The sequence below is a fragment of the Mauremys mutica genome, chromosome 4 (assembly GCF_020497125.1).
Source record: "Mauremys mutica isolate MM-2020 ecotype Southern chromosome 4, ASM2049712v1, whole genome shotgun sequence".
NCBI lineage: Eukaryota > Metazoa > Chordata > Testudines > Geoemydidae > Mauremys > Mauremys mutica.
Genome location: NC_059075.1, coordinates 68,878,862 through 68,892,100, shown reverse-complemented (window position 1 = coordinate 68,892,100; position 13,239 = coordinate 68,878,862). Strand labels below are relative to the sequence as shown.

Genomic DNA, 13,239 nt, shown 5'->3' with positions numbered 1-13,239 from the left:
GGGGGGCGGGAACAGGCGGCGGTGGCTCCGCCCACTGAGGTGGCTGTTCCGGTTCCTCCCTCTCAGGGGCCGTCGGGAGCCAGGCCGCCTCACTACAGTCCCCTGTACTATACACTAATCATACTTCAAGTACAGTGACTCAAACTGCAGATCTCAATATTACATTGATGCTATAAAAGTGTGGCGTGCCTTGTAACACCTTTCTTATAATACTGCATTTTCTTTCTGTGCTAATTTCAGGGTATTGTATTTTCTAAAGAAATTGAAGCAATAATTACACATTTTCATGCAATAATAAGAGAGTTAACTTCTCAGTGTATCTATCAGTGAGAAGAAAAGGTAACTCCAAGTAAGAATTCAAACCCGGTCACCATCTTGTATGGTAACTGCAGCGTCTAGCTATTGAAAGAATACTTGGGCCATAATACATGCTGCAGAAAACTGTAGAGACGTTCCCTATTTAGAGTTCAGTTGTGTCAGAAGCCCCACTCTGCTGTGGTAAGCAAGGTTTTCCCTCTAGTGGGTTCCTCAAACAGTATTGCTGACCTTATATCAAATTTGCAACTTGGCAGGATATGGTAAGGTGGTTTTCACTCTTCTTCTTTGTTGCACCTTTCTGGTGGGTCTGGATCAGCTACTCCCTTACACCAGTTCTCACACAGGAAAATTCCCCATCCTGTAAGAGACATGCAAAGGGGTATTACTAAAGAGAAAACAGAACTAGACTAGAGTTCATACTTGTAGCCCAGCGTGGGCCCATCAGCGCTGGTTCTCCACTCTCCTGGTGCTGTCAGTGAAACCTTCAGTTTCATTTCCACTAGATTCAGAGCTAATCTCCCAGGATCACGGTTGCCTACCCCAGCTAAGCCTACAATCCCTTCAGCTAACTGCATGAATGCTCCATAGCTAGCTAGTCAAGAGCAGGCTTGTTCAAAAGATCCTACTAAATATTAGAACATCTTCTACAAGAATTTACCTTGCTAAATTGAGGCATTTTTTCCACCTGGTCTTGGCAGTAAGGGGTATCACCAACCAGTTCTTCAGTTCAACATATTCTGGACTACTTACTATCCCTGAAATACGAAGATTTGGTGGTTAGTTCCATCAAAATACATCTGGCTGCTATTTCAGTGTTCCATTCTAAAGTGGACAATCACTCTATTTTCTTCAATGATATGTCCATACAATTTTTAAAGGGCTTAATCAAATTATACCCTTAAATGCAAGACCCTGTTCCTCTGTGGGATCTAAACTTACTATTGTCAAGACTTATGGGTCCCCCGTTTGAACCGTTGGCTACCTACTTGCTGTTGCGTCTATCAATGAAGGTGGTATTTCTGGTGGACAGTACCTTGGTCTGAAGAGTTGGGGAGCTGTGGGCATTAATGTCAGGGTTTCCATGTACAATCTTTTTTTAAGGACAAGTTTTACCTGCATCCTCATCAAAAGTTCATCCCAAAGGGGGTTTCCTCTTTCCATATCAATCAGCCAATTTATTTGCCTGAATTCTACCCAAACCACACATGACCAGGGAGGAAGAGCATTTGCATACATTCGATGTCCGAAGAGCATTGGCATTTGTGACGCTCTGTACCTTAGGGGAGCACCCTGAACCCCCATGTTCATCCTTTTAATATGATTGTGTGGTATCCAATGCAAAGTTTGTTATGTCGGGTGTCTTGGGAAGGCTCATGATGCACTGAGCATTGTTGTTATAGTAATGTTATAGGTTGTGATTTCATGTATATAGTTATGAGGCTGAAACTGTGTCCTCATGGCTTAAAACAAGCCCAAGCAAAAACTCTTCAGGAGCAGAGGGGCAGTTCACATCTCATCAGGGCATGTATGGGACAAACCCAGCCCAGCCTCACAGAAACTAAGGACACTGGCCTAAGCAGCAATAAAGGATCTGTTGGGCTCTCGAGTGAGTCACCTCCCTTCCCATGGCCAGTTTGGGACTACGATGAGGTAATGCTCACCTGACTCTGAAGGGGAGGGGGGGCAAAGCCAAGAGGGAAGAAAGGACATGATAAAAAGGAGAAACGTTTGCTATGCGCTTTCTCTCTCTCTTCCATCTCCATCTACAGCAGGGGCGGGCAAACTTTTTGGCCTGAGGGCCGCATTGGGTTTCAGAAATTGCATAGAGGGCCAGTTAGGGGAGGCTGTGCCTCCCCAAACAGCCAGGCATGGTCTGGCCCCCACCCCCTATCCATCACCCCCTGATGGTCCCCCCAGAACCCCGCCACATCCACCCCCCCGCTCTCTGTCCCCTGACTGCCCTTGGACCCCCCGCCCCAACTGCTCCTCACCACCCCATCCAAGCCCCCCTCCTTCCTGACAGCCCCCCCTCCCCCGGACCCATGCTCCATCCAACCACCTCTTCTCCCTGACCACACCCAGAACCCTTGCCCCTACCTGCCCCCCACCACTGTCTCCCACCGACCCATCCAACCACCCTCTCCTTCCTGACTGCCCCCACGGAACCCCTGCCCCATCCAACCACCCCTTCTCCCTGACAGCCCTCGCAACTCCCGCCCCCATTCAACCCCCGTTCCCCGCCCTCTGACCGCCCCTACCCGTATCCACACCCCCAGCCCCTGACCACCCCCTGAACTCCTCTGCCCTCTATCCAATCCCCCTCTCCCGCTCCCTGCCCCCTTACCCCTATGCTGTGGCTCAAGACTCCCGAGATGGTGCTAGAGTGGGAAGAAGAAAAAATGGTCACTAATCTGTTCCATAACAGTTGTTCTTCGAGATGTTTTGGACATATCCATTCCACGACCCATCCTCCTAGCACAGAGGTGGGCAAACTACGGCCTGTGGGCCACATCCGGCCCACGGGACCATTGTGCCTGGTCCCCGAGCTCCTGGCCCGGGAGGCTAGCCCCGGCCCCTCCCCTGCTGTTCCCCCTCCACTGCAGCCTCAGCTCGCTCGCTCTGCTGCCAGCACAATGCTCTGGGCGGTGGGGCTGTGAGCTCCTGGGGCAGCGCAGCTGCAAAGCCTGGCCTGACCCAGTCTCTGTGCTGCGTGGTGGTGGCGGCGGCGTGGCCCAGCTCCAGCCGGGCGGCACGGCTGTAGCACCACCAGCCACCGGTGCTCCAGGCAGCGGGGTAAGGGGTCATGGAGCAGGGGGGGGGGTTGGATAGAGGGCAGGGGAGTTCGGGGGATGGTCAGGGGGCAGGGGTGTGGATACGGGTCTGCACAGTCGGCGGGGAAGAGGGGGTTGAGTGGGGGCAGGGATCCTGGGGGGACAGTCAGTAGTGAGAGGGGGGATTGGATGGGGCAGCAGGGGGCAGTCAGAGGCAAGAGTTCCGGGAGCAGTCAGGGGACAGGGAGAAGGGGTGGTTGGATGATGCAGGGGTCCTGGGGGGGCCGTCAGGAATGAGAGGAGGGGTTGGATGGGGTGGCAGGGGTCTGGGGGCGGTCAGGGGACAGGGAGTGGGTGTGTGTGGATGGGGCAGGGGTCCTGGGAGGGCTGTCAGGGAACAGGGGAGGTTGGATGGGGCAGGAGTCTTGGGGGGGGCGGTGTCAGATAGGAGGTGGGGGCTGGGCCATGACCCCCTCACCTAACTGTCCCTCCATACAATTTACGAAACCCAATGCGGCCCTCAGGCCAAAAAGTTTGCCCACCCCTGTCCTAACCCCTTCTTTGGACTTGCAACAAGAAGGAGCTGAGAGGGTTAGGGGTAGCTCTGCCCTTTATATCTGCACACAGTGGTGTGCGGCAGCAGGGGAAACTTGTGCTGCCCAGTGGGTACTGTTGAGGGAAAAAGTTTCCAACAGCCGCTGGAATGCATTGACTCCAAGAGGAATGGACATGTGCAATGCGTCTGAAGAACAACAGTTACAAAACAGGTTCATAACTGGTTTTTCTCAGTTAAACGCGATTTGTGGCTTTGGTTAAGTGTCAAAAAATCCTGAAAAAAATGCTTAAATATAGATGTATTGTTAGATAGCATTGGATTCCCTGTACGTGAAAGACTGTGTTAGTGGCTCATGCAAGCAAAGATGATGGTATTCTAAAATCAGGACTTTGGAAGATGGCATGGGTGTAATTTTTTGTAGTGATTACGCTAAATGTGTTCATACAGCTATTGTGGGTAGTAATGGGAGTTAGTTGTGCGTCTGATTTTCTGGTGCCATTGTTTTGAACTTTTGCCCTGGAGCGCCATGAATGAGGTGGGATTTGTTGACTTTTGTATGTGAATTTTTTTTTCATTAAGTGAATTCATGCTGGTGAAAGGTGCTGGAGTGATAGTCATGGGATTTGAAGATCTCTGTTTATCCTCAGAACAAGAACAAAACAGGCAGCAGAAGTGCAAGTTGTTCCTACAGATTCTCCCATTAAATGCCTCAATCCTCACCTATATTGACCACCTCTGTGAGTGAAAGTGGAATTCACACCCATTCACTACTTTTCCTGTCCGCCAGCAAGGGGCTCAGCTGTCATGATGGTTTTTGCACTGTGGACACTGGTTCACTAGGAATTGGACTGAGACACCCTCCAAACTCTTTTGATATTACCACCAAGCAACCTGCAAATAATAATAAAAATACTTTGCAATTTTATTGCTCTTGTCAGCTGAGGAGCTCAAATAACTTTAAAAACATTCATGAATTAGCCTACCAACACCCCTGTGATGCAGGTAATTATCATTCCCATTTTACAGTGGTCAGCGCGTAGCCCCTTAAACATGCAGAGGGGCTTTTGGTAGGGGAGCCTGGTCCTTCCCACTCCACTGGGATCCGGCCCAGGGCCCTGTGAGGGTAACACAAGGTCTGACACTCAGGAGCACCCTAAGGCTGTCCTCCCATGGCCACTTTCTACCAGCCCGCTATTGTCCAAAGTCTGAAGTCTATCACAGGAGGCTGTTAAGGGAGGCTCACTGCTTGGTATCTCTTTGCAGCTGGGCATGGTGTGTTAGCTGCCTTCCTCCTGGGGTGGTGGCTGCCTCCTGTCGTGCCTTGGCCCTCCATGCAGGTCAGTTTCAAGTCTCTCCCCTTCAGGGGTAGTCCATAAATAAAACATAGGGAATCAACACAAATAAACTGCCTCTCTCTCTGGGTATAACAGAAACAGGTCTTCCCTTCCCTTAGGGAGTGACCTTCAGGCAGTTCTTGAGGGAGAGATCTTGCCTTCCCTTAGCCCTTTTCTCAGGAGCTTCAAGGCAGAGGTTCTTTTCACTTCCTTGGTCTGCCCACAAGTGAGCTGTTTTGCTCCCTTTTAACTCCTCTTCCAGTCTGTGCATCTCTTGCAGGTGTGGTGGGCCAGGGATGATTGAGCCCAGAGCAGCTCCTTAACCCCTTGTTGTCCAGTGTGAGGTTTGTATACCCTGTCACATATGATCAGGAATATAATCTAGAACTCATGACTGTGTTCTTATCATAAGATCACCATTCCTTTCATTCATCACCAGCTTGAGCTGGATTTGAGCTTGTAACTTAGTTGTGAAGGATCCATAATACAATATTAGGCCTGGTCTACACTAGGACTTTAATTCGAATTTAGCAGCGTTAATTCGAATTAACCGCGCACCCGTCCACACCAGGAAGCCATTTAATTCGACCTAGAGGGCTCTTTAGTTCAAATTCGGTACTCCACCCCGACGAGGGGAGTAGCGCTAAATTCGACATGGCTATGTCGAATTAGGCTAGGTGTGGATGCAAATCGAACTTAGTAGCTCCGGGAGCTATCCCACACTGCACCACTCTGTTGACGCTCTGGACAGCAGTCCGAGCTTCGATGCTCTGACTAGCCACACAGGAAATGTCCCGGGAAAATTTGAATTCCTTTTCCTGTCTGGACAGTTAGAATCTCATTTCGTGGTTGGACATCGGGGCGAGCTCAGCAGCACCGGCAGCAATGCAGAGCTCTCCAGCAGAGGAGTTCATGTAATCTCTGAATAGAAAGAGGGACCCAGCATAGACTGACCGGGAAGTCTTGGATCTGATCGGTGTGTGGGGCGAGGAGTCTGTGCTTTCGGAGCTGCGCTCCAAAAAACGGAATGCAAAGACCTACGAGAAGGTCTCCAAAGCCATGAGAGACAGAGGATACAGCCGGGATGCAATGCAGCGCCGCGTGAAAATCAAGGACCCCAGACAAGGCTACCAAAAAATCAAAGCGGCAAACGGACGCTACGGAGCCTGCCACCACTGCCCCACCAGTGACCATAGACTCTGACGATGGGACAGTGTCGACGGCCAGTTCCTCGGCGATGTTCGCGGACGGGGAAGATGAGGAAGGGTTTGTAGAGGACGAGGCAGGCGACAGCGCTTACAACGCTGGTTTCCCCGACAGCCAGGATCTCTTCATCACCGTCACGGAGATCCCCTACCAACCGTCCCCGGCCATTAACCCGGATCCTGAATCAGGGGAAGGAGGAGTCGGTAAGTGCTTTAACCATGTACACTTTTATTCTTAATATAACAGGAATCTGAAGTATGTGAAAAGGAGGTCTCTCTATATATGGGGATAGAACAGAAATCCTCCTGGGAGATCTCCACGAAGCTCTCCTGGAGGTAATCGAAAAGCCTCCGCAGGAGGTTCCTGGGGAGAGCTGCCTTATTGGGTGCTCCGTGGTAGCACACTTGTCCGCGCGAGGCTTTCATGAGGTACTCAGGGAGCATTGCCTCCCCGAGCACGGCTGCATAGGGCCCTGGTTTGTGCTGGCTTTCACGCAGCATGCGCTCTCTATCTCCTTCAGTGACCGTCCTCAGGGTGATCTCGCTCGGAGACTCCTGCATCTAATTAGGGGGATTACTGTAATGTTACGCCTGGTCCAAAGTATTTTTAAAAAATCTCCGGACAGACGGCATAGCAGAGACTCAGCACGCTGCTGCGTGACGAGCGTAACGGAAAGCCAAAGAATCAAATGGACGCTCATGGAGGGAGGGGGGACTGAGGACGCAAGGTATCCCACAGTTCCTGCTGTCTCCGAAAAGCATTTGCATTCTTGGCTGAGCTCCAAATGTTTCTAGGGTCAAACGCAGTGTCCGCGGTGGGTCAGGGCATAGCTCGGCAATTTACGCACCCTCCCCACCCCCAGAAGTGAAAGGGAAAACAATCCTCTGTTGACTCTTTTACATGTCACCGTATCTTTACTGAATGCTGCAGATAGATGCGATGCTGCAGCACTCAACACCAATATCCTTGCTCCCCCCCCCCGCCATGGGTGGCTGACGGTACAATATGACTGATATCCATCGTCATCATCAGCCTATTGGCACATGGGGCAGTGCAAAAGGACTGGTAACCATGCCGACTAGCATCTGTCAGGTCCCCCAATGTCAGGTGCACCTAATTTTTCATGGTAGATGGTGCAGTATGGTTGATAACCGTCTTCATCATAGCAACAGGGGGCTGAGCTTCATCAGCCCCCACCCTTCATGTGTAAAGAAAAGATTCAATTGCCCCTGGACTAGCAGCAGGATGCTGGGCTCCTCTCCTCCACACTCCTTAATGTCCTATCTGGACTATCATAGCAACTGGAGGCTGCCTTCCACTCATTTCTCACTAACAAGTCACTGTGTCTTATTCCTGCATTCTTTATTACTTCATCACACAAGTGGGGGGACAATGCTATGGTAGCCCAGGAAGGCTGGGGGAAGAATGGAATGAACAGGTGGGGTTGTTGCAGGAGCACCCCCTGTGAATAGCATTCAGCTCATAATCTATGCAGGATCTGACACAGAGCAGCTGTGCTCTCTGGTTCTCTGATACAGTGGTTCTCTAGTACACTTGCCCATATTCTAGGCAGGACTGATTCTATTTTTAGATACCAAAAAGGAGGGATTGACTCAGGGAGTCATTCCCAATTTTGGCTTTTGCGCCCCTGGCTAAGAGCAGCCAGGGGCACTTATGACAGCAGCAAATGGTGCAGTGCAAAAGGACTGGTAACCATTACCATCTTATTACCAATTTATGGTATGGTAGATGGTACAGTATGGCTGGTAACCATCTCTGCTGTCATGCAAAAGCAAAAGCATGCTGCTGTGTAGCGCTGCTGGACCGCCTCTGTCAGCGGCATCTAGTACACATACGGTGACAGGCACAAAAGGCAAAACAGGCTCCATGGTTTCCACGCTGTGGCGTCTGCCAGGGCAATCCAGGGAAAACGGGCTTGAAATGATTGTCTGCTGTAGCTTCCCGGAGGAAGGGATGACTGACGACATTTACCCAGAACCACCCGCGAAAATGGTTTTTGCCCCATCAGGCACTGGGATCTCAACCCAGAATTCACAGAGACAGACTAGACTGTGTTCATTGTTCACAAAAATGTATCTTTGCAAGGAATTCACTCCCTTTTTCCCATCACACAGCTTCGACTGTCTCCAGACCTGCCACAGCATCCCCCTCACAGAGGCTGGCAAAGATTAGGCGGCGAAAGAAAAAGACACGGGACGAGATGTTCGCTGAACTTATGGGGTGCTCCCGAGACGAGACGGACCAGCAGAGCCAGTGGAGGGAGACCCTCTCTCTGTACCAGCGCTCACACAGCGAACGGGAGGAGAGGTGGCGTGAGGAAGACAAGCAGGCGACTCAAACGCTGCTTGGACTAATGAGGGAGCAAACGGACATGCTTTGGCGCCTTGTGCATGTTCTGCAGGACCTCAGGCAGGAGGACAGAGCCCCCCTGCAGTGTATCTGCAACCGCCCTCCCCCGCCACAAAGTCCCATACACCCCTCACCCAAAATAACCAGAAGGAGGGGCGCCAGAGGCCGTGAAAACTGTCACTGCACCCCAGCAGAGTGCTCAAGTACCCAAAAGCTCTCATACCCTAAATTTTGAGAAGTCCTTTCCTTCCCGCCTCACCCAAGCCCCTATCCCAGTTTCATCCCCTAACTGTCTAGTTGATAATAAAAAATACTTTTCTGTTAATTACTGTTTCCGTCATGTTCTTTTAGAGGAGACTGTGTTTGAAGCGGGGGAAGGGGGTTGGTAATTGGACAGGACAATCACCTTTACCAGGGTACAGACATGGGGGCAGGATCAGCAGCAGGTCACACACACACTGCAGTCAGTACGCACCCTGGTCGGTATGGGAGGTGGTTTGCAGGTTCTGTGTGGGTGGGGGGGTACGTGACTTTGTAGCGGGGGAGGGGGGTTACAGATCTCATGCAACGGTCCCTGTCCTGGACCACAGAGCCACGCAGCAGAGGAATCTCTATCCGTCCTCCCCCGCCAAAAGGCCACATAGCCCCCGCACACAGAGTCCCAAAAAGGAGGGATGGCAGGCTCCGTTGAAACATCCAGTCCGGCACTGCAGACCGCTCTGGGAGCAGGAGCCTGTCATTCCTCGAGTTTACAGGCGGTCTTTACATCACTGCACACCCTACCCAGCACAGTCCGTGTCCCAGTTTCAACCCTGTAACGCAAAGTCATCAATAAAGAAACCTTTGTAAAGTTACAGTGGAACATGTATTTTATTTTTAAACGTGTGTTGGAAGTTAGGGAAGCGGGGTGGGCGGGGTATGTAACTGCAGATGCTAGTCAACAGTAACTTGGTAAAGAAACAGGGGCAGGTTCAGCTTCTCTGTAAAGAAACTGAACAGTCACAGGTCACGCTGCTCACTGCTCGCTGGTACTTGAAGAGTTCCTGGTCGCTGTGCAAGGCGCCTGCACAGAGCTTCACGAGCCAGGGCATTAGCGGGTAGGCTGGGTCCCCGACGATCACTATAGGCATCTGCACATCCCCAAGACTTATTTTGTGGTCCGGGAAGAAACTACCTTCCTGCAGGCGTCTAAACAGACCAGAGTTCTTGAAAACACGCACGTCATGAACTTTGCCTGGCTACCCGACGTTGATGTTGGTAAAACGTCCCCCATGGTCCACCAGTGCTCGCAGCACCATTGAAAAGTAGCCCTATTTCTCAGCAGCTGACTGTGGAAGAGGTGGACGATAAGGTGCGAGGAGTTGACAACGGCCATAACTGCAGCGGGATCCGTGCTCAAAGTGCTGTGGTGCCCGCGCTGTCACTGAGCAGAAAAGTGCACGAACAGATTGCCCGCAGGCGCTTTCAGGGAGGGAGGGAGGGAGGGAGGGCGTGATTGACGGTTCAATGATGACAGTTACCCAAAACCACCCTCGACACATTTTTCCCCCCAGCATGCATTGGGGGGAAATCCCAGAATTCCAATGGGCAGCGGGGAGTGCGGGAACTGTGGGATAGTGCACCGCTTCCAAAGTCGACACTGGCCCCGTTACTGTGGACTCACACAGTCGAACTAGTGTATTTAGTGTGGATACACAACTTCGACTTCATAAGGTCGATTCCACAAATTCGAATTAAGTTGATTCGAAATAGTCTTGTAGTGTAGACATACCCTTAGTCCCAAAAGGAATTAATTCTGTTGGATTATATATATATCTAAAACATTATGTTAGTAATGTCAAAGTCATGTTTCTGTAAACTGTTTGGTGTGTGGATAATTTTTTAGAAAATCATCCAGAAATGAACCTTTTGCTGTTCTAAATATCCTATTAGGAAGAAACAAAATGCTACAGTGGCTTTTATTCTTTGCTTCTGTGTCTGAAGCCTGGTCTACACTAGGCGTTTAAACCGGTTTTAGGAGCGTAAAACCGATTTAACGCCACACCCGTCCACACTAAGAGGCCCTTTATATCGGTATAAAGGGCTCTTTAAACCGGTTTCTGTACTCCTCCCTAACGAGAGGAGTAGCGCTAATATCGGTATTATCATATCGGATTGGGGTTAGTGTGGCCGCAGATCGACGGTATTGGCCTCCGGGCGGTATCCCACAGTGCACCACTGACCGCTCTGGACAGCAATCTGAACTCGGATGCAGTGGCCAGGTAGACAGGAAAAGCTCCGCGAACTTTTGAATATTTCCTGTTTGCCCAGCGTGGAGCTCCGATCAGCACGTGTGGTGATGCAGTTAAAACTCAAAATAAAGAAAGAGCTCCCGCAAGGACGATGCGGACATGATCGATGTAAGGGCAGGCAAATCTGTTCTATCAGTGCTCCGTTACAGAAGACGAAATTCAAAATCATTTTTAAAAAATCTCCAGACAGATGCCATAGCAGGGACTCAGCGCACTGCTGCGTGACAAGCGTAACGGAAAGCCAAAGAATCAAATGGATGCTCATGGACTGGAGGACTCAAGCTATCCCACAGTTCCTGCAGTCTCTGAAAAGCATTTGCATTCTTGGCTGAGCTCCAAATGCTTCTAGGGTCAAAAACAGTGTCCGCGGTGGGTCAGGGCATAGCTAGGCAATTTACGCACCCCCCCACGCACCCCCAGAAGTGAAAGGGAAAACAATCCTCTCTTGACTCTTTTACATGTCACCCTATCTTTACTGAATGCTGCAGATAGACGCGATGGTGCAGCACTCAACACCAACATCCTTGCTCCCCCCACGCTATGGATGGCTGATGGTACAATATGGCTGGTATCCGTCCTCATCATCAGCCTATTAGCACATGGGGCAGTGCAAAAGGACTGGTAACCATGCTGACTAGCATCTGTTAGGTCAATCAAGGGCGCCTGGCCCTAATTTTTCCTGGTAGATGGTACAGTATGGCTGATAACTATTGTCATCATAGCAACAGGGGGCTGAGCTCCATCAGCCCCCACCCATCATGTGTAAAGAAAAGATTCAATTGCCCCTGGACTAGCAGAGGGATGCTGGGCTCCTCTCCTACACACTCCTTACTGTCCTGTCTGGACTATCATAGCAGCTGGAGGCTGCCTTCCACTCATATCTCACTAACAAGTCACTGTGTCTTATTCCTGCATTCTTTATTACTTCATCACACAAGTGGGGGGACAATGCTACGGTAGCCCAGGAAGGCTGAGGGAAGAACAGAATCAACAGGTGGGGTTGTTGCAGGAGCACCCCCTGTGAATAGAATACAGCTCATAATTTCTGCAGGATCTGACACAGAGCAGCTGTGCTCTCTGGTTCTATGATACAGTGGTTCTCTAGTACACTTGCCCATATTTTAGGCAGGACTGATTCTATTTTTAGATGCCAAAAAGGAGGGATTGACTCAGGGAGTCATTCCCAATTTTGGCTTTTGCGCCCCTGGCTAAGAGCAGCCAGGGGCACTTATGACAGCAACAGATGGTGCAGTGCAAAAGGACTGGTAGCCACGATCATCTTATTACCAATTTATGGCATGGTAGATGGTACAACATAGCTGGTAACCATCTCTGCTATCATGCAAAAGCAAAAGCATGCTGCTGTGTAGCGCTGCTGAATCGCCTCTGAGAGCGGCATCTAGTACACATACGGTGACAGTCACAAAAGGCTAAACAGGCTCCATGATTGCCATGCTATGGCATCTGCCAGGGCAATCCAGAGAAAAAAGGCACGAAATGCTTGTCTGCCGTTGCTTTCCCAGCGGAAGGAGTGACTGACGACATTTACCCAAAACCACCCGCGACAATGATTTTTGCCCCATCAGGCACTGAGATCTCAACCCGGAAATTCCAAGGGGCGGGGGAGGCTGCGGGAACTATGGGATAGCTACGGAATAGCTACCCACAGTGCAATGCTCCAGAAATCGACGCTAGCCTCGGACAGTGGACGCACACCACCGATTTAATGTGTTTAGTGTGGCCGCGCACACTCGATTTTATACAATCTGTTTTGTTAAACCGGTTTATGTAAATTCGGAATAATCCCGTAGTGTAGACGTACCCTGACTGTGCATTAGAAGGGAATTTGTTGGGCCATTATCATGTGTTGGATCAGGCCCAATCCTCACCTCATTTCTACCTTGGAGTAGCTGCAGGGTTGGGTCCTAAAAGGTTGCATAAGAAAAGGTAATATTTTCCTACAACAGTAGAGAGCCTTAGGGCTGAATTCGTAGTGGTGTAACTGGTGTAAATCAATGGCATTGCAGAAGGGCTGAATTTGGCTCTTAGTGAGGAGGTGATACAGGCAGAAATAAAGTGAGCAAGATCCTGGGCTCTGTTAAGTCTGTTTGCACCACACCTCAGATGCAATGCAAATGTAGTTAGTTTAATTGGCCAGCTGAAGATTCCTCATGCATAGAGGAATCCTCTAATGGTGTACAGCCAGCATAGCTGGCCCTACACCAACCCTCTTGCAGCTCCCAACATAGGGGTTATGTTGGGGCATGTCCAGAGTGTTGCTGCACTTCAGTGAATCTTGGCTTATAGAATAATCCCCTTGTGGGCTTTTGCAGCCAGATGTAATTTAGAGCAGCTTCATGGCTGCTCTGAGTTGCAGTGAGGGCCAAACCAGC

General features: G+C 50.4%; 1 protein-coding gene across 17 annotated transcripts in view; it reads left to right on the top strand.

Annotated features, from left to right (window-relative positions):
• Positions 1-13,239, top strand: part of RAD51B (RAD51 paralog B) — a 610,326-nt gene that overhangs the window by 267,548 nt on the left and 329,539 nt on the right. The window contains exon 11 of one of the 17 annotated variants that reach the window (XM_045014343.1): positions 4,293-5,533. The exons of 15 other annotated variants lie outside the window; for them this stretch is intronic. In XM_045014343.1, coding sequence (XP_044870278.1) covers positions 4,293-4,390 — 98 coding nt within the window. In that variant the 3' untranslated portion in view covers positions 4,391-5,533. Of the gene's footprint in view, positions 1-4,224; positions 4,257-4,292; positions 5,534-13,239 lie in introns of those variants that run through there. One more of the 17 variants, XM_045014344.1, reaches the window with a different exon arrangement.